General features: G+C 37.6%; 1 protein-coding gene across 4 annotated transcripts in view; it reads left to right on the forward strand.

The window, feature by feature from the left end:
- CHD9 (chromodomain helicase DNA binding protein 9) overlaps positions 1-18,331 on the forward strand; it is a 76,191-nt gene extending 57,860 nt beyond the window's left edge. For 3 of the 4 annotated variants that reach the window (XM_018084993.2, XM_018085014.2, XM_029965577.1), the window contains 16 exons: positions 714-803; positions 1,581-1,684; positions 1,814-1,931; positions 2,603-2,660; positions 3,006-3,048; positions 3,211-3,430; positions 3,562-3,764; positions 4,003-4,911; positions 7,063-7,226; positions 8,202-8,474; positions 9,269-9,437; positions 10,475-10,614; positions 11,138-11,359; positions 12,157-12,285; positions 13,143-13,247; positions 14,879-18,331. In XM_018084993.2, coding sequence (XP_017940482.1) covers positions 714-803; positions 1,581-1,684; positions 1,814-1,931; positions 2,603-2,660; positions 3,006-3,048; positions 3,211-3,430; positions 3,562-3,764; positions 4,003-4,911; positions 7,063-7,226; positions 8,202-8,474; positions 9,269-9,437; positions 10,475-10,614; positions 11,138-11,359; positions 12,157-12,285; positions 13,143-13,247; positions 14,879-15,742 — 3,811 coding nt within the window. In that variant the 3' untranslated portion in view covers positions 15,743-18,331. The remainder of the gene's footprint in view (positions 1-713; positions 804-1,580; positions 1,685-1,813; positions 1,932-2,602; positions 2,661-3,005; positions 3,049-3,210; positions 3,431-3,561; positions 3,765-4,002; positions 4,912-7,062; positions 7,227-8,201; positions 8,475-9,268; positions 9,438-10,474; positions 10,615-11,137; positions 11,360-12,156; positions 12,286-13,142; positions 13,248-14,878) is intronic. The other variant, XM_018085008.2, reaches the window with a different exon arrangement.
- Positions 18,332-18,621: the final 290 nt, after the last annotated feature.

Genomic DNA, 18,621 nt, shown 5'->3' on the forward strand with positions numbered 1-18,621 from the left:
GAGAGAGATCTTTTGCTAGCATGTCTGGAATGCCTTGCCAGCAGCCAAAGAACTAAGGAGTGGGAGTGCTTAGCAAAGAAAGTTAAAGCACTAAAGTTGTTGCCCCTCAATCTTATGTGCTGTTTCCCTGGCATGTTTTCCAGGCTTCTGAGGATCTGAGTTACCAGCTTGTTGAAAGCTCAGTCATGGCCATGAATGAGCTTGTTCTAGATAAATCATTTTTCTGTAGCTAAACTTGTCATAATCTGCTTGGACACCTCATACAGCTGTAGTCAAGAATTGAGGGCAAGCATGGAGAAGCCACTGGGGTCATGCACCAAATTCTGACTGAGAAGGAATGAATGTAAAGGTGATGTGGAAGATGTTGATTGTCAGCCCATTTGATCCTTTCTACGATCCTTTCTAAGCAGGAAAAGACAAACAGCAGTTTGTTCCTAGCAGTAGTTTATGAAGCAAGTGAAGAGTATTCTACTGACCCTGGTCTTTAGGATTTGAAAGAACTTTTGCAGTGAAACAATTTGTAAATATGATGACAATAAAAACTGTTAGGTGTCCTGAATTGGAGATTCTCTCCCCTTAAAACTGAAGGAAATATATTTTAGGAAAATGACTCAATATCTCTGTGATATTACAAAAGACAAAACAAAAACATCCACAAGGATTGAAAGCTTTCAGAGTGCTAATATTTTTATTTCTCTTTTTTCTTTGTGTAGGGTCTTACTTCGAGTAAGAATGCTGTATTACTTAAAACAAGAAGTCATTGGTAATGAATTCCAAAAGGTGTTTGATGGAACTGATGCCAGGTGAACTATAGAGAGTATTTTTGCTTCTTTATTTCAAATGTCAGATGAAAATTCAGGAATTTTCCTAGACCTAAATAAGAAATGTTAAAACTAAATATTTTTATCTTTAGTCTGTGAGGAACAGGTTTTTGTTTACCAAACACTTTGTATGAACTTGTCATGAGGAAGTCCTGATTTCTGTTTGAGTCTAGCTATATAATGTAAAATAAGTCAAATAGACTGAAAAAGTTAAGTGGAAGATAGAATTATATACTTTACAGTCTAATTGGCAGGTATTTCTCTTTATGCATGCTTTTGGTTATGTGCTGTGTACTCTGCTAATTTTTTTTTCTATTTCATTTTTTTAATGCAAATATTGCTGTGTGTAAATTCTTCAGCTCACGGCTACAAAAGCTTGTGGTGGATAGAAAGTTGTAATTTGATTCAAAAATGTTTGTGGAAGAACAATCCCTCTCATGCTATTAAACACAAACACAGATAATGCTTGGTTTGCAAAGTTATGCAAGCACAGACTGCTGGGACTCGGTAGAGTTCACTGAGAGGAAGAGTATTGTGTTCTGGTTCTGCTTTCATATTCTTTCTCTGTTACTGGGTCTCTGTCAAATACAAAACACCAAGCTGCCTAGGTGTTTTGTATTGCTGGTTTTATTGTATTTGTGGCTTGAAGAGGGAATTTTGAAATCCAACATAGAATAGAAATGTACAAAGAGAATATAAAAATGTATTTCTTCCTCTGCATATTATTGATATTGGTGTGCTGTTTGTGATTCCCTTTAGTGAAATTGATGTTTGGGTCCCGGAGCCAGATCACTCTGAAGTCCCTGCTGAGTGGTGGGATGCAGAGGCAGATAAATCTCTTTTAATTGGAGTTTTTAAACACGGTGAGTATTATGGATGACTGTGGGGAGTGGGGAAGTACATACATATAAAAACACCCTACACTCAATTTTTATTTTTTTTATAGTTTACTCTGAAAGTTGAATTTTTGCCACTTTTTTTTTCCTTTATAGGTTATGAAAAATACAACACTATCAGAGCAGACCCAGCGCTGTGCTTCTTGGAAAGGGTTGGCAAGCCAGATGAAAAAGCAGTTGCTGCTGAACAGAGAGCAAATGATTACATGGATGGGTAGGAGCACTTGAAAGGGACATGAATGTTTTGGGGCCTTGAAGCAAGTCTGAATTTATATGCTGTACTTTTATTCTCTTCCTAACTGGTTTTATACTAGTTTGATGTCATTGTTTTGAAGAACACTACTTTGATTTTACTCCCAGAGAGCGGAAGAGTTAGGAACGGTGTAACAGAACCATTGAAGTTTGGGATTTCACAGTTAGATGAAAAATGCAGCAACTTGGTGTTAACAAGGATTCTACTTTGTGTTGCTGTATCAAAAATATTAAATACTGAAGTGCAAAAGCCTTCAGAGGCAGAGTGCTACAGACCTATTGAACTTGATTTCAGGTCAGTCAGCTTGGTCTATTAGTCTTGTGTAGCTAACCAGTGACCCCAGTAGATCAACTTGAGAATTACTAATGACTGCTGAAAGAGAGAACTGCTTTAATTCATCGCCTCATCAGTGAGGTTATCATTTGTGGTCAAAAAGAATATTTTTGAATGAGATAGTGAACTGGGGGGAGCTGGATTCAAGCCAAAGCTGCCATGAAATGTTTTCCGTGTTTCAAACAAAATTAAATACAGTATATCTCACTAAATTTAAATCAGTTGTACTTAATTGAGAAAAGTGTAAGGACTTGTAAAATATTACTAAGATGTCTTCTTTTGTGTTGATATTTTAACAGGGATGTAGAAGATCCAGAATATAAACCAGCACCAGCAATGTTTAAAGATGACATAGAGGTATTGTAGGCACCTATTAATAGCTCTTTTTAACACTCATTCACTTAGACACTTTAATACATGTTCACTTAGAATGTAATACTTCCACCTTTTTTTTGAGCAAGTTATTCCATTTTTCTGTATTTCTCTTAAGTTGATAAAGCTTACTCCATGTGTTTCTGCAATTTTTTGGGTGGGAATGGGAGGGAATTGTTGTATAGTTCTGTTGAATGCCTTGTTAGCCATTTGTCCAAATTATATGTTACTCTTGGTCTTTGTCATATTCATAACTTGTCTGTAAGATGTAAGTTTAACCTCTGGAGAGGGCTGTGTTCTAAATTGTGCTTCACTTTCATTTTTCTACAGGATGATGTTTCATCCCCAGGTGATCTAGTAATAGCAGATGGAGGTAAATACATAAAACTTCAAATCTGAGCCAATCGTTTTTGTGTTTTGAATTGTTTCAGTCTCCTGACTCTCAGCTAAAATGTATTTAGATTGCTTAGGTAGAACTGTAGGCACCAGCAATGATCAACTTCTTTATTTTTCCTGTGAATTGTTTTTAATGTAGATGGACAAATGATGGAAGGAGACAAAATCTATTGGCCCACTCAGTCTGCCTTAACGACACGGCTTCGCCGCCTCATAACAGCTTATCAACGAACAAGTAAAAACAGGCAGGCCCAGCAGATCCAGCCACCATTCCCCATACAGACTAGTATGATGCAGCCTCCATATGAAGAAGCTGCACTGAATCCAAAGATGGCTGCAAAGATTGAAAGACAGCAAAGGTATGTGCAACCTGTCAATACACTTTTAAACTATTCCTTTATATAAAAAAAAAATTAAGAAATAATAACAACCTGTGAAACAGTGAAGAAAATGACAGAATTTCCCTTTTTTTTTTTTCTTGCTGATCAAGGTGGACGAGAAGAGAAGAAGCTGACTTCTACAGAGTTGTGTCCACATTTGGAGTGGTGTTTGATCCTGAAAGGGGACGATTTGACTGGACCAAGTTTAGGGCGATGGCTCGACTGCACAAGAAAACTGATGAGAGCTTGGAGAAGTACTTGTATGCATTCATGTCAATGTGCAGGAGGGTCTGTCGGCTCCCCTCAAAAGAAGGTAGGTGTATATGTTTTTCCTTTTTAAATTTGTGTTGTCAGTGCTTACCTTGAAAAGGATTTTCTTTCATGTGCTGCAAAGTAAAAATGGGGGATTGGGAACTAAGGAAACATGTTGAGAGTAAAATTGAAAGCTTATAATGGGGAGACATATATTAACTCATTAGAGCCGTCTACTTGTAGTACTAATTTGCAGTGGGTTTTTGCCAGTTTCTCATCTTTGTTTTGTTTCAATGCAGAACTCGTAGACCCAAACATTTTTATCCAGCCGATTACAGAGGAACGTGCTTCTCGGACCTTGTATCGCATTGAGCTCCTGAGGAAAGTGAGGGAACAGGCTCTTAGACACCCGCAGCTGTTTGAACGACTAAAACTGTGCCAGCCAAACCCAGACTTGCCTGTCTGGTGGGAATGTGGGACTCATGACAGGGATTTACTTATTGGAGCTGCTAAACATGGAGTTAGCAGGACAGATTATCATATTCTTCGTGATCCTGAACTCTCATTTATGTCTGCCCAGAGGAACTATAATCAAAACAAAGTGGCACTCTCAAGGACTTCTACTCCACTCTTGCATCAGTACCAGATGGCATTATCTGCTTCTCCTCTTACACCTCAGTCAAGATTGTCAGATGCTAAAGTGAATGCTTTTGAGGACACAAAAGCTAAAAATGAAAATCTGAAAGAGGACCCTCAGTCTTCTGAAGAGGAATCTATGTCTACTGAGGAGACACAGACAATAATGAAATCTGAGCCTTTGAGTCCCAAAAATGGCACACCAATACAAGTCTCAGACCACAGACCTAGCGTGAAGGCTGAGACAGACAGGCGCATGGTGGCTGCAAGGACAGAGCCTCTCACTCCAAATCCAGCTTCCAAAAAACAGAGAGTCAGCAAAAGGGGATCTGACTCTAGCTCTGACTCAGACTCTGACTCAGATAGATCATCATGTTCTTCCAGGTCATCATCTTCATCCTCTTCATCTTCCTCATCTTGTTCACACTCTCGATCTGGCTCTAGCTCTTCGTCATCGTCATCTTGTTCTTCAGCATCTTCATCCTCCTCCTCATCGTCCTCGTCATCATCGTCATCATCATCATCATCGTCTGAAGAGAGTGATAGTGATGAAGAGGAGGCACAAAAACGTGGTATGTGTGTAGTCTTACTTCTGCAGTATAACTCTTAAACTGAACAAGTTTATTCTTAATGGAGAAATGTCTAAAAAAGGATATTAAATCCCACAAAAGTAAACTTAAATATTGACACATTTTCTTGATTCCTCCAAGTGAGTTGGAAGGATTTTAGGAATACTGCATTTTCTTTGCTTCATGTCAGTGCCTTGGGTGAGGTGCTTGGAATGTGTTGATGATTCCCTAAGCAAGGTTGCTGTGCCTGTGGTTCACGTGTGGGAGGAGAGTCGAATGGCCAGTGTTTTCTGGAAATATATTGCATGTGTGTATTCCCTACTACTGTTTCTTTTTCTTCATAAAAAGAGAGATTCTTTTGGTTTCCCTGTTTGTTTTTTCCACTCTTGCTCACCTGTCCTTCTTGTAGCTTCCTCATTGTGCTTCCATGAGACCTGCAAGTTTCCTTCTGTCCAAGCTCTACAGTCATGTCAGCTGCTTTTTATTTATTATGAACTGGAGGTGCCTAAGCAGTATACTTTCTCTGAAAGTCTTCTCCTAAACTTCACCTAAAAAAGACCTAAAAATAGGTACCTCCTTCGAAAAGACTGAGGTGATGGCAGCACATAGGACTGTGTAACACAGAGACACTTTCAAAAGCTTCCAAGTAGAAGCAAAAAACTCTGATAAATGAAGTAATTTAAAGTTTTTAATAAACAAGCCAATCATTATTTAATACATTCTTTAATTTTCTGCTATGAAGTATCCTCTTCTCTTGCCCCAGTGAAACTCAGAATATGAAAAGATTTCTTTAACATGTGATGCAAATGGTAATAGAGAAGGGAAGAAGATGAAGGTAGGCAGTGGGATTACAGCATAGAGAACCTATTTTTTCTTCCAATACCTCAGGGAAGAAGGCACTGTGTTAATCAGATGGATCTTCTTGTCCGTGGAAATGACAAATGGAAACCATTGAATTAATTTACTGGGGAAATGATTACTGGGCAAGTAAAATGCACTTAAACAAAACGATTAAGATGCTGCTGCCTGTAGCAGTGGAAGGACATTTTCAGAGGAGGCAGTTGTGTGCAAACATGGAAACAGTGAAAGCAAAGGAATGCCTATATAACACAAATATTTAGATGAGATAATGGATACTATACCATGTGCTTCACGTCCAAATATTAGGCTTGTTTTGTGCCAGCTCCGTCTGTTTAGTCAAGTAATAGTGCCATCCTCAGACTGCAGAATCTCATAAATCAGTTGGCCTTTATTTTTGTGGCTATTTTGCTGCAAGTTGGTGTTGAAGAGATTAGTAAATGCTGGAAAATTCTCTTAACTTCATCTGCATTTTAATTTTAAGCCCGGCTTTTATTTAATTTGTTAATGATTATAGGCCATTGGCGTATTTTTCACACTTGAAGCATCTTTTAAGAAAGTGCTGAATTCTATCAGATGACTATCAGAATACAGAACTATTGTTAAGGACGAGTTTGACTTCTGTAGAGCTGTCCCTCCCTCTTACTCCTTGTGCTGATGTGATAGTTACCTTTTCAGGCCACACTTTTTTTTTTATTTCAGACTGTTTCCCCATGTGATAGTGAAACTCACACTGTTGTCTGATGGAGGCGGAAGTAAAATAATAATCATAAAAGATTAAGATACAAGAAAGTCAGAGGACACACTACACTGGAAAGATACTTTAAAAAATCCTTAGTGATTAAAAATTGAACAATTAAAATGTGTGGGCACACACTTTCAAGCATCCAGTAAAGGAAATGGGCTGTTCTTTAAAAGTGCTATCCCAGTAGATTTGCCATGTTCTGGTTGTAGACACCTTTGATTTCAATTTAATTCTGTATGTTAGTGAGTGTTGGCTTATGAAAGAAATATGTTACATGAGGACTGTCTGTTAGATTACTCTGAAGCATGTCCATTTTCAAATAGCTAAATGTTCGACCTGTCAAGCATTTGAAATATTAACAGGAATATGTGTGGGATTTACATGCCTAGAAAAGGATCAGCCATCATCCTGAAAAACCGATTGATTCTTCAGTTTAACTTTGTGTTTGGACTTTCTCTGAACATTGTTCTGTGTGTTTTGTTCACCTGAACCTCTTACAGTGAGCGTTTAACTTCTTTACAACATGAAATGATTTTGGTGGTTTTCTTTAGCAGAAGGAACTCCACATATAAAAGCATATGATGAAGAGAGTGTGGCCTCTCTCAGTACCACACAGGATGAGACACAAGACAGTTTCCAGATGAACAATGGGACACCAAATTCCAGTTATCTCCTACAAGGTGGATACATGTTGGCTGCATCCTACTGGCCAAAGGCAAGTTTATAATGCAACTTTGAAAACCAGAGTAGTAGTGAAAGTTGGGCTGTGACATTAGTATTCAGTTAAATATGTTAAAACTGTGAAGCAGGATAAATAGATGTAGGATTTGAATTTTAGGAACTTTCAGTTGCTGTTATGTTTGCTTCTGGAACATGCATTTAAATCTAAATACTACTTTTCATAATTTTTGAATATTCATTTTGAGAAGAGGAGCATAACTTTCATGTCACAGGTGCTTGGCACATTGTGAAAAATTACATTCAAAGTGTAAAAAATTGCCTTTTATCAAATATAGAGAAGGGTCTTGAACTTGGCAAAAGTGTTTCCTTACAGAACTTGTAATTTTAGCATTCACATGTTTTATTTGACTGTGAATTGTGAAATTATCAGAAAACCCAGTACATTCTGGAGTCTTTGTATACTTAGCTGAGTTTACTGGAACTTGAGATCTGTGTATTATGGAGATGTGTGAAGTCTTTGGTGTCTACAGATTGGGAATGAGGAATAATGTGGTTTCAAAAGCTAAAAGGAGACATGAATAAAAGTCTGTAGGTTTAGTTTTATAAATGCTGTTTTCTGTACATTGTGGTGCTGTTCATGGGTTCAGATCCTGCTACCAATGAGTCAAAGCCAGACCTACAAATACTGCTTCATTGGTTACCATAACTTTCCTTTAAGAATCAGTAAGATAATGTACTTCAAGCATTTGCAGGCCCCAGACCTTGTACAGATAAGAGAGATGGCATATTTATTTACAGGTAGGTAGTGAAATTAAGTACAGAGGTGGCTTTCAGAAACTTACAGTCAATCAGTGCAAATCCAGGAACTTCAAACTCTTAATAAGTCCGAGTCCAGTGATAAAAGTGATGTCATTTCTCTTCTTTTTAGAATTAAAAGATAACACATAAATATAACGTGTGCCCTGTTGGTAGGCATTGCTCTTACAGAACTATTTTCTCTGGTTTTTAGGATCGAGTTATGATTAATCGGCTCGACAGCATTTGTCAAACAGTGCTGAAAGGTAAATGGCCCTCAGCCAGGAGGAGCTATGACAGCAACACGGTGGCATCTTTCTACACAACCAAACTGCTGGATAGTTCCGGTGCAGCTGCAGATTACAGTGAGCCCAGTGCTCCCACACCCCCTCTTGCAGGTGTTAAAGAAGAATATGATCAGTCACCACAGATGTCAAAGGTGAAGAAGCATGTACGAGAAAAGGAGTTTACAGTGAAAATCAATGACGTATGTTTATTTTTATTGCCCTAGGACCTGGTTGCGATTGCGGTGTGCGGCATGCTTTACCTGCAAGTGGCTGCCTGCTCTCACTCTCACTTCCTTCACACACTTGTTTGTGGGTATTTGGGTCTGCTGCTTCTGGGCATTGAGTGTTTGGGTTTTGGGTTTGGTTTTTGGGGGAGGGATTTTTTGTGGTGTTTTATTTTTTTTTTCCCTTTTTTTTTTTTTATTTGCATAAGCCACTGGAAGAAATCATTATTTTTTTGTCTGAATTGCATTTTTGCCATTCTGGTGCTTCCTCAGACAGCCTTATGCTGTTTCTAAGAAATCTGGTTAGTATAAAAAGGTATTTCTGTTGTTCAGCTTTTTTTTAAACATTTCAGCATATCCTCTCCAGCAAGCATTTTATTATTTCATGGCCTTTTAGAGGATTATAGGAAAATTTCCTCGTTTAAATGCAGGCTAGAAGCTTCAAACCCTTTTCTTATCTGCAATTTGAGACATGTTCGTAGCACATAAAAATGTGTGAATGTTTCCTCTTGTAATTGGGTTTGGCATTTTTTTAGGACTGGCTTCGGGAGGTAGACAGCTGATCAGTGTCTGGATTTTTCAGCTGAGATGAAATTTCTGTTCAAATCTGTGTTTTACATGAAGAAGCAAGACTTATTTTAAGGTCTAATACAGTGTTTTCATTCTTCCTCAACTCTACTGGAGTAACAGTTCTATGTGAGAATCCTGATTATGAAGTAGTCATTTCTGCTTTGGAAGAGGCTCTTCTAACCCTGGCATTTATTTAACAGGAAGGTGGTTTGAAATTGACTTTTCAGAAGCAGGGACTGTCCCAGAAAAGGCCATTTGAAAGCGATGAAGGTGCTTTGGGTCAGCAGCAATATCTGGCTCGGCTGCGTGAACTCCAGAACGCTTCAGAAACCAGCCTTGTCAACTTCCCAAAATCACTTCCCAAATCAGGTACAGAAAATAGCAGGGGGCTTAAGGGTTAGTATTAAATCTCATCTGTGTTCTTCTGTTATCTCCACGTATAGGCAATGGAGAGAGATGTTTGCAATGTTACTGTTCTAAACTGCAGTCTGGAGAAATTCTGTCTGGTGTGGAGACTCCAGTTTGGAGCAGAGGAGTATTCTCTCACAGTGGCAGTTATCTGAAATACTCATTTATTAGAATGATGCCATTATACATTACAAACACCCCCCAAAGAAGATTTTAATAATTATTAAGTGCATCAGTGTACCCTGACAGTAATCTGTTTAGCTCAGAACTTAATATGGCTACTTTGTAAGTGAAGGTAAAGAGTTCCAGATTTATGCCTGTGCCAGTTTGCACTCTTCAGAATCTTTCCTGTGTCTCGTGTAAAGAAACAGTAGAGGACAATAGTCTGGAATCAATTTTTGACTTACAGCCGAAAACTTAGAGCTTATTTTCATAAAGAAAATAACAGTGGGTATACACTGACAGATAAAAATGAGCCTAAAGTCAGCAGTTAACATTTGGATTAAAATACTTGAAATTATTAGAATTGTGTGCTTGATTTAGACCAGTTTCTGATTGAGTGAATAATTTTTTGGGATTGCATACAGATGTGGATAAAAACATTTCCTTTAAAAAGATTACTACCCTTCACTTGCATTTTTTACTTTCTTGGGTTTTTTGCAACATACCATTAAGATCTTGCTAAACATTTATTTAGGGATGTCTGTCTCTGTGTATGTGATGTCATCAGTTTTCAACAACTCTCGCCTCTATACAGATTCATTTGGAGGGGGTAGGGGAGGCAGTAATGAAATTTTCACAATAGAATGGCTTTTCACAGCCTGATATTCATAGTGTTTTGAACAGTCATAAAATAAAAGGCAATTTGTCTTCGCTATTAGATGTAGAAATCGTATGCACTTGCACTGTTTCAAGTAATTTTATTTCCTTTTTCTGTTCAGACATGTTTGGTTTTATAAACAAGTATCTGACACTGTTTGTATGGCATCATTTATTAGGTACTTCCAGTCATTTAACAGCCAGTGCCAATGGAGTCATAGTAGACAGTCAGCCTGTAGTCAAAAAGAGACGAGGAAGAAGGAAGAATGTGGAGGGAGTTGATGTCCTCTTTATGAATAGAAATAAACAGCCTAATCATGTAAGTAAACTTGATTTTTTGTCCGAAAAAATGAGATGCAAATTACTGTTAGTGCCTTAAATGAGCATAACCAGCTGTTGACATTCAACAAAAACTTCATTACTCAAAACTTTTAGGTTTGGAGTTTTCTTCTGAAATTGTTCAGTGATTGTTTATGACAACACAGATGAGAATTGATGGAGTTTTATTAAATTTACATATATATATATACACACACAATATTGATAACTATTTGTAAAATGTAAATTTAATTTAGTTTTGATGGACTTTAATTAACAATGTGTTATTAAAAATTTGGGGTTTTGATCTACCAAAACTTCTGACATCCTTTCCTGTATTATCTGTTACGGGACCTGGTTGCACAGTGACCTGAAGGGTATCTGTGGCATGAGCAGTCTGCCCAGGTCCTTGAGTCTGTACATAATGATCTGCAGGACTGTGCCCTTCATTGAATCATACATGAAATAATTGTGATGGCTTGTTTTCTGTGAAGAATTTAGTCAAATGTTTTTAATTTCTCCAGGTTAATCCAGGTATTAACTCCTGTCAGGTTGCTGCAGGAATAAACCCAGCACTCACTTACACGCAGCCCCAAGGAATGCTTGATGCAGAGAGTCCAGTTCCTGTTATTAACCTGAAAGATGGAACAAGGCTTGCAGGTGATGATGCCCCCAAAAGAAAAGATTTAGAAAGGTGGCTTAAAGAACATCCTGGATATGTTGAAGATTCAGGAGCTTGTATTCCTGTGAGTATTCCTTCCAGCTCTGCTTTAGCTAAACAGTAGAATTTCTCAGGTTGTATTTGGATTTGAATTCTGTGTTACAAGGCTTTATTTCTTTGTTCTTCTGTTTTGTTTAGGAAAAGAAAAATGTCTGTTTCTTCTCCAGTTCTTTTTGCAAGCCTTTCTTTTTCCTCACAAATGTAATTGCTAAGAAAAGCAATACTAAACCAAGACATTCAATCTTTGTCTAATTTCACCCGAGATTTAAAAAACTGTCTAGGATAAGAAAACTCATATTACCATGATACTGATGATGAGAGCTGAAAGTGTATAACAGCATATTTAGTGATGTGCAAGAGGATTAAAGACTTTACTGTGGAATGTGTCTCATACCTACATTATGTTGCTCTGGTAGTGATGTTTGTGTGGGTATCATCATCTCATTTTGTTACCTCTGAATTTGATATTTGCTAATGTTGAGCAGGATGTAGGAAAATCATGTGTATGACATCTGGAATGACAACTTTGCTTCTCCATAAAGATGTTATAATACAGAACAGCAGCAATGTTCCAGACAGCTACAGCAGTGTTAAAAACTGAAAAATGAATAAAACAAAGCAATGAGGCATCAGAGAGAAGATGCTGTTCACTGAGCTGCTTATTAAATGATTGTGATTAGTAAACTACTATTGTTATTAAAATATTTTTGAAATCAAAGATGACTTGGAATAAATGCCTGACTCGAGAACGTACAGATACCTTACCATTTTTAAAACAGTTATATCAGAAAGGTAATTGGCTTTTAAATTCCTTTGTAACAGAGGATGCAGCTGCACGATGGGAGGCCCAAACAAAAAAGACACCGTTGTCGAAACCCTAATAAACTGGATGTTAATAGTTTGACTGGGGAAGAACGTGTTCAGCTCATAAATAGAAGAAATGCAAGAAAGGTATTCGTGGCACTGTTCCCATTTTGATATTCCCCAAATGAAAAGTTACCCAAATGAAGAACTCTTATGTATTACACTTGCTAAAACTGTACAAGTGTACAAATGAAAGGCGTTTGTTTTAAAGTTTTGGCATAGAGCAAGAAAGTCAATTGTAATCTTCCAGTAAATGTTTTTTGAGTGTGGAAATATATAAGGCATGGATAGAAACTTAGCCCAAGGTTTCTGTTCAAATAGATTGAGCACTCAGTATGGTGCAACATTTGTGCCATTGAGTCAGACAGAGGCAGGGCCACTAAAATGTGTGCTGTTCTGTTCAAAGTGGCAACATTGTCAGAAGTTCAAATTTTGTGTAATCTTCTCATTCCTATTTTTGACACAATTAAAATTATATTGGTAGCACATCCTGTGTGGAAACTTGTCCACTGGATTTGCAGAAGTCTTGTGTACTGGATCAATTTTGCTTTTGCTTTTTTCAGTTATCTCTGGCATTTGACCTTTATGGTTCACCTGTGTGTGTATTGGCTGTCAGTCACATTTCTAGGTGAAACTGTAACAGGAGAACAAAAGGAGAATTATTGTGTAAACCCAACAGTGGAAGATGTCAGAGCAGGTGTTGAATTGAAGTTTTTGGAGAGGTGATCAAAGTTTGGGAACAGCATAATGCATTTGAATGGGCAATGGGGAAGGCTAAAAGGCAATATTCAGGAAAGGCAGGCAGAACATTACTAGTGTCTACTGAACAGATTTGGACAGATGTTTTATTTAAAAGGCAAAAATGAAACAGTGTAAGATATGAATGTTGCCTCTTTTCTTAGAAAATATGAAGTATTTCCTGATTTTTATCTTCTGCTTCTCAGGTGGGGGGTGCATTTGCTCCCCCTCTGAAGGATTTGTGCAGGTTCTTGAAAGAAAATCCAGAGTATGGAGTGGCTCCTGAATGGGGAGAAGTCGTGAAACAGTCTGTGAGTATTTACAGAATAAGATAACCATGTCGTGAAATGTATTTGAAAAGCAAACAAGGCAAGCAGGAAAAAAGGCATGTCCAAAGGTGTGCTTTTTGTTGCTGGTGTTACATTAAATATGGAACGTGAGTCAATGTCAGCTTTTCTCCTGCTGGCCTAGTTCAGTAAATGGTTTGCTGTGAGTAGGAGGTAGAGGAGGAACAGTGGCTGGCAACCCCAAATTAGAGATTTTGTTGAAGGTGCTAAAATGCTGTGACTTTTTCATATCTTTAATACAGCCGTAATGTTTTTTAGGAAAGATATTAGCTGAGGTATTATTTAGGAATAAGAATACTTCCTTAAAGCTACAGTTATGAAGAAAAATTACATTATTTTCAATATTAATTTTAAATATTTATTTTACTTTTTAATTAATTTACTTTTAGTGTGCACCTTTGAGAAATTACTACCCTCAATCTTGCCTTGAAGATAAGGATATATTTTGAACTTGTTCTGAACAAAGTTGTGTTGTATAGTAAGAAAATGGTTTCTGTGTAACCTGGTTACTCTTCCGTTTCATGTGTCTAACAGAAATGATGATTTTGTCAATATTCTTTAGAAGTTTACTTCCTCACTTAGTCTAACTTGTCAGTTTATTTATGCTACACCTTCAGCCTCTGGCAAAGACATGACCAAGTTAAAGTTTTTTCTAATTCACTGTCAACAGAACTTGCAACCTTTCTGTGAAGCTCTAAATGCCAGTCTCCAGTACCCTGCTGCAACACTCTGGTAGAAAAACAGATAACTAGGAACAGGATTAGACTGCAGTGAATAGAGGTGTAACTAATAGCACAATTACTTTGGCAATTTAGTAGTTATCCACAGAACAGAACTTGAGTGCTGAATTCCTCTAGTTGCAGTAGGCTAATATATATTAGAGATATTTGCTTTTGGGGTCAAAGGTGATTGTAGTATGGAGCTGAGTAATACGTGATCTTAATGATTGCCTTTTTAAATTTTCAGGACAATGCATTTTGTAGGGAATATTAGTGTCCATTGCAATGTTAGGTACAAGGACCTATAGACGTGTAGTAATACTGTACAAATCCTAAATAGAAGTGCTTGAAAATTAATTTAAATTCAACTTGAGTCTTTGCTCTTTATTCTTAATTTTATGGATGCAATGAAATATGAGGACACTAAACAGACACTAGCAGTAATAAAAAGGGCTCAGAGATTGTTGATGTGTGTGCAACCACACATATTTAACTTTAAATTGAGTAGCTGATTAAACTGTCAAATGATTGCAATGTGATAATATTTCAAAGCAGTGCTAGTTTGGATCTTAGATTGAGCTTACTCCTATAATGAGCTATATTTGGCTTGATCTCCCAGCAAACCACTAAGGATGAGGGCATAAGGATAAGCAGAGTGTGAGAAGATCCCTGTGTGGACCTCACTGTGGAAATGGTCCTTCAGACATCTGAGATGTGGTAGCACAAAGTCATCACGCATTCCAGTGAGTTGTCTGGAGAGAAGCTGATGTGCCAGAATCGTCTTTGACAGTCACTGTACACTTGAGTGTTTCATTTGCTTTTACTTTGCCATCTTTAAGCTCTCAAAATACTAAAAGTGCCCACTGTCTCCCGCAGGGGTTTCTCCCGGAGGGTATGTTTGACCGCATCCTCACGGGGCCGGTGGTGCGGGAGGAGGTGAGCCGGAGAGGGAGGCGCCCCAAGAGCGAGATTGCCAAGGCAACCGCAGCTGCCGCCGCGGCCTCGGCCACCAGCGTGTCCGTGAACCCGCTGCTGGCCAACGGACTGATCCCGGGCGTGGATCTGCCCGGGCTCCAGGCCTTACAGCAGAACCTGCAGAACCTGCAGTCGCTGCAGGTGACAGCGGGACTGATGGGAATGCCAGCTGGCCTAGCTGCTGGAGGAGAAGCCAAGAACATGGCTGCCATGTTCCCCATGCTCCTGTCAGGGATGGCTGGATTACCAAACCTGCTGGGCATGGGAGGACTTCTGACAAAGTCTACAGAATCCATTTCGGAGGAGAAAAAGGGAAACGATTCAAAGGAGGTGGATATAAAGAAAGAAAGGACAGAGGATCAAAATACGGATACTGGTGGTGAAAACTCTGTTTCAAGTTCTCCTTCAACATCCTCTGCTGCTGCAGCTGCCAATCCTCTCTCTCTTAACCCTTTACTTTTGTCCAACATACTTTACCCAGGGATGCTTCTCACTCCAGGCCTTAATCTTCATATCCCAGCTTTGTCTCAGTCTAATATTTTTGATGTACAGAACAGTGAAAGCAATGACACAGGCTCAGCCAAGCCTACAGAAGAAAAGGAGGAAAATTCTAGGGTTAGAGATCAGGAAGACAAAGGGGGAACAGAGCCAAGCTCTCACAACGAAAACAGCACAGATGAGGGTTCAGAGAAAGCAGATGCTTCATCTGGATCTGATAGTACATCGTCTTCATCTGAGGATTCGGATTCTAGTGATGAAGACTGACCCCAGACTCTGCACTTAAATTATAAACTGATTTTGAATTTATTCTTTAATTATTTCATTGTAAATAACCCAGTGTTGAGTGCATCAATGATTTACTGACCGAACATTTCAGTATTTGTTTAGAAGTGCAAACTGCTTTCAGAGACGTTTTGCATGTAATATTTCTTGAAGTTCATAAGTTTCTGAACTTGTATGTACTATCAAATACACAATGGTGTAAAATTACAACAAAAGGCATTATAATTTTGTTGGGGGGTTAATTTTATGAAAATAATGCTCAAGTAAGAGCTGTATATTTAATATATTTGCAGTGAACACAGAATACTTTATGCATATTATTGATTTAATTTGAATATAGTTTTACAGCCTCCTTGACACTTATAATTTACAGATCAAAACTCAGCAATAATTTGGGCAGCTAATGAATGTCATGAAAGCTGTAGAATCTACATCACCATCCATTGCTTTAATTACATGAAAATGCTCTAGTGTTGTGATGCACTGCTGTTTCCAATTCAGGTACAAGTGTGTTTAAAAGAAGATAAATTTTTCCCAATCAGCCAATTAAACTGGCTACCTGTTACCTCAGCTGAGTTAGTTTAGGAAGTTTACATTGGTTTCTATTACTTGTTTTCAGGTTTTGTTTTGTTTTCTAAAGACATCCTGTATAGCATGTTAAAATCTGAGTTATTTGAGATATGACTGTTGAGGTTTTCTTTCCCCCTTACTAAAACTGTTCTCTTGGACAGCAGTAAGGGGCAATTAAAACAAAAACTGTCTTATCTCATGCTACTTGGCACCATGTAGATCTATTTAGTTTACACCTTGCAAAGTTTTGGGCTCCCTCTGCAGAATTAAAAGTCCCGAAATGAGGAGTAGTTTCCCCAAGACTCAGAAGAGGCAAACTGTCGTAAAGTGCCACTGAAAAGACCTTTCAACACTGCATAATTCATGTAAAAATTGTTTGTTTGCTTTGTTTGTGTAGATTTCTATTTGTGTTTTATGTCATAAAACCTCCTGGAGTTCCCAGTTAATAATGGTAAATAAAGTACAGACAGTTTTGAACTCCTTTTGAGTTTAAACTTCTCTGCAGATTTAAATCTGACTAAATATTAAATATTATCCAAAATCATTATTTGGATCTCACTTCCTATATTATGCTGAGTTACCCACTAAAGAAAAAGCACTTTGAATAGTAAGGAAGACAAATTATTCCTAGAAACCACAGTAACAGGGCATAAGGCATCTGTTTAAGTCCAAATCCTTAGAACCCTTTACTATATAAAATCTGTCTAAGATTTGATGTGTGATATGATTCCTCCTTCTTCTTAAGCTGCTACTACTCTGACACGGTCGAGGCCCAGATTCACATTCACAGAACTTCTGAACTGACTGAGACTTCAGTTGACCTTGGTTACATCATTTGTGGTCCAAGAATAGGCAAGTGTTAAGAGAAAATAGATACAGGTACTAGTGAAAGTCATGGAAAAAGCTTTACAAAGGGATAAATTTAAAAAGTAAAAAACAAAAACTGTATATTTTGATATAGTTCTGTTGCTTGCTTGTACAGTAAAACAACTGTGTTGTTTTTTATCAAGAACTTTACCAATGAAATATAAGTTTCTATGTGCAAAATAACTAGCCCCATGATTAGAAGCAGTATTAGATGTAATTACACAAGTACCATTTGGATTGTGCTGGTTACGTATTTTCCCAGATAGTATTCTGATTTTTGGCCCTTCATGCAGTGTCTTAGCAATAGTGAAAATCAAAAACTGCCAAGAGAAGGGGGTAGCAATTCTTCAGCATTAAAAAAAAAAAAAAGTATTTCATATTTAATATTTTGCCCTTTGTAATATAGCACTTTTATTTAACTAGGATGCATCTATGAAATAGCCAAAGTTTTACAAGCAGTTATTAACTTCATTTGCTGATGGAGTATGTCAACAATGCCATCACGTCCCACCCTTCCCCCACAAAACAAGTCCTAAATCTTGTGGCTAAAACCTAATTTATATCAGATTTATGAAATAAAGTATTTTCCTATTATGGTCAAGTGAGTTTGGTTACCATTCTAGTGATTCTTTCTATGTAATAAGGCAATTACAGTTTCAAGTAATGAAGGCTGGTGTAGACTTGAACATAATATATTTGGTTTATTTTTCATCAGTTTGAACCAGAAGGGGAAAAAATGTCCCACTATCAGCTAAACTATATGCAAATACGGTTGTATAAAGTTAAGGGTTATAAGGAAACCTCAGTAGAATTACACTAATACTGAAGTTAAAATTAAAAGGATATCCAAGGTGATGATAAAGTGTGTGTTGGTAGTTACTAAAAAAAAAACCTTAGCTGTTATTGCCTTGTATTTCTATCCCTTGTTTCAGGCTTCATGATCCAAGTCTTAGTCCAGGTTTTTTTTGGACATTTGCAATATTTGCCAGTTGTGTTCTGTGTAGTCTGAATTTGCTTTCTGTAGTTGAACGAGCGTCTTAAAAAGTCATTTGTAATTTATTGAATTACTTTCTATGATGTTCTATAGAGCAAATGGAAGTTTAATTATTTTTTATTAAACATATTCTTTGACTACCCGTGATGTCGGCCTCAATATGTGAAAGTAATGCTGTGTAAGGATTAAACCTGCATCTTCCAGCAGCAAGTTAAGTTTCAGTGCTAAGCTTTAAAACTGAAATTATTCTTAAGGTCTTTAAAAAAAATCACAGACAAGCCAAGGATGTAACATGCACCACCCCCTGCTCAGGACCATGTTCTACTCTTGTAGAATTTTACAGGGAATCAATTTCCTCTCATTCTCTTGTCTTACAAACAAAACAGGCTGTTGTTCCCAGCATTTCAGTACTCGTGGTTCAGAAGGAATA

Source organism: Manacus vitellinus, unplaced genomic scaffold (assembly GCF_001715985.3).
Source record: "Manacus vitellinus isolate BGI_N305 unplaced genomic scaffold, ASM171598v3 scaffold_10_pilon, whole genome shotgun sequence".
Taxonomy (NCBI): domain Eukaryota; kingdom Metazoa; phylum Chordata; class Aves; order Passeriformes; family Pipridae; genus Manacus; species Manacus vitellinus.